The 2,113-nt window shown below is 36.7% G+C and overlaps 1 protein-coding gene across 6 annotated transcripts; it reads right to left on the minus strand.

Annotated features, from left to right (window-relative positions):
- Positions 1-887: 887 nt before the first annotated feature.
- LOC110033015 lies at positions 888-2,113 on the minus strand. Of its 6 annotated transcripts, none has more exons than XR_002294914.1 (4): positions 1,864-2,113; positions 1,649-1,773; positions 1,349-1,528; positions 888-1,256 (listed from the first exon to the last, which is right to left on the minus strand). XR_002294914.1 is itself a non-coding variant. In XM_020736848.1 (4 exons), exons 1-4 carry the CDS (start codon positions 1,981-1,983, stop codon positions 1,197-1,199), a joined length of 456 nt encoding a protein of 151 aa, XP_020592507.1. In that variant the 5' UTR covers positions 1,984-2,113; the 3' UTR covers positions 888-1,196. The 6 variants fall into 6 exon arrangements, 4 of the variants coding, with proteins under 4 accessions (XP_020592507.1, XP_020592506.1, XP_020592505.1 ...); XR_002294915.1 differs by having other exon boundaries at positions 1,349-1,534; XM_020736848.1 differs by having other exon boundaries at positions 1,678-1,773.

Below are 2,113 nucleotides of genomic sequence, written 5' to 3' on the forward strand. Positions count from 1 at the left end.
AAGCTAGTTGGCCAGCCGATCACCATCAAAATTGATTTTCAAATTATACTGCAAATGTGACACAAAATTCATATAAATAATTAGTGGTTTAATCACTTAAAAATGATTTTCATAAATATTCTCTCATTTCCGTAATAGAATAAAATACGTCCATGTAAATAGAAAGAAAAATGCAAATAAAGAGACCTCTTTCTCACTATTGCAACAGTGAATTCCAGTTTTACTATACTCTTTCTCCAATGTTTCATCCCATTCTAACTCTTGGGGCTTGACTCACAAAGGCAAATTAGGATGCAACACCTACATCTAAGGTTTACGTTAAATAGGATTTAATAAATCCGATAAATCCGGATTTAACAAATCCATAAGCACTTGTGATCAACGAAGGAATAAATCCATCTCATGTTTTGATTTATGAAGTCCGGATTTAAATTACCAAAAAGATGAAGCGTGGGAGAATAATAATAGAACACGATCAGATTTAGTTTTTTTTAATTTGGTGTTTGGTTGGATTTAAATTAAATCAAATGCTAAATTTGATAAATAACATGCTACCAAACACTCCCTAAAACTTCCTGCATTAATATTAAAAATTATTTATTTAACTTTAATAAGATAATCAAATTTTATGTGACAAATTTATTTAAAAAAATTATTAAATTATAAATATAATAAATATTAAATTACTATTATGTACATAAATAAAAAAATAATAATACATTAATATATTAAATAATAATAATAAGTTTAATACAAATCCGAAGCCACCCCCTCCAAATCCACTAGACATTGGGAATATTTTCTGATTCTAAAAACATTGAAACTGAATACAATTGACAAGATACATGCGAATTCCAGATGGAATCTGCATTCTCCTTCACCCAAATTGCTGGAAATCCATTATGCCAGACATTCACCCCCTAAATGCCATTAAGATGGGCTCACTATTAACGACAGCGGCAATAATGCAAGAATTTCACTAGTCAAAAGCTGACACCCCAAAAAAACACTCAAACGGAGATAAAGCAACAAAGTGGGAACATCATTTGCATGCTCTCTTATAAAAAAGGTTAACTTTTGGCTTAATTTGCACATCGCAAATACTAAATTCATGAAACTGAGATGGCGAAAGGACGAGAAGGATGCAGGAGAAAGAAGAAGACAAATAATGCCACCATTGAAGTTCAATCCACAGCTCAGCGAATGCAGTTGAGACCACCCATACATCCCCATAGCAGATTCCTCATCACCTTCTCCTGCAACAAACAGAATCACAGTTAACTTTGGTAAAGAGATTCCCATCATTAAACAGAATATGGGAGTTGGCGTGAGAGAGAGAGAGATAGACCCGTTTGGGCTCTGCATAAAGGAGCTCAGGAGGAATCTTGTACAAGTCCTCGTCCACGGCCATGGGAGCTCTGCGAGACCTCGGCATGACTGCCGTGATGTCGCAAACACTCTTATGTTTCGTCTGTTGCTTCTCCGTCAAGCAGAGCTTCGCCACTCTAACTCCATTGTCTTTCCTCACCTGAAACTATTGAAAATTAAGTCATAAAACGAACTCAAGAGCCGAACAAAATGTCAAAAAAAAAAAAAACAGTAAGAAAGCGCTAAAAACGAGACTTTTCGATGACAATGGACGCAGTACGGGTAAGTAGATTTGACGGGAATGGATACTGGTAGTTCTAACAGGGCTTCATCGCCAAAGAGTTTGGTCATCTCATCGAAGCAGTTCCAGTTCCCAGAAAGCGGGATTTGCCACCTCTTCTTCTCCTGCAGCCAAATTTGTCGTAAATCAGATTTCTTCCTCTTTTTAGATCAGAACATCGGAAAAAAGAGCAATCAAAATCTTATCTTTTTCACCTCCATTGCTCCTGTATTGAGAGGACAAGAGAAAACGAAGAAGATGATCAGGACAGAGATGTAGAGGCAGTGTTGGTTATAGAAGGAGAAGAAAAGGGAGACAGAAGACTGTTTGGTCATGGCTGGGCCGATTTTTATTAATTATGTAGCCTTGCGTGTCAGTACTGCGCCTGCTTTCTAATAGGCACGGGCTTCATGGCTGGAATTGACCTTGGAGAAAGAGTTCTCTCGTGACTTTTTCGCTGCTTGC

The sequence above is a fragment of the Phalaenopsis equestris genome, unplaced genomic scaffold (assembly GCF_001263595.1).
Source record: "Phalaenopsis equestris unplaced genomic scaffold, ASM126359v1 Scaffold001079, whole genome shotgun sequence".
In the NCBI taxonomy this organism is placed as follows: Eukaryota; Viridiplantae; Streptophyta; class Magnoliopsida; order Asparagales; family Orchidaceae; genus Phalaenopsis; species Phalaenopsis equestris.

Coding starts and splice junctions, on each gene's coding strand:
- LOC110033015 (XM_020736845.1), bottom strand. CDS start 1,983: ATGACCAAACAGTCTTCTGTCTCCCTTTTCTTCTCCTTCTATAACCAA. Junction 1,774..1,863: donor TCAATACAGGAGCAATGGAG/GTGAAAAAGATA, acceptor ATTTGGCTGCAG/GAGAAGAAGAGGTGGCAAAT. Junction 1,257..1,348: donor TTTATGCAGAGCCCAAACGG/GTCTATCTCTCT, acceptor TGTTTGTTGCAG/GAGAAGGTGATGAGGAATCT.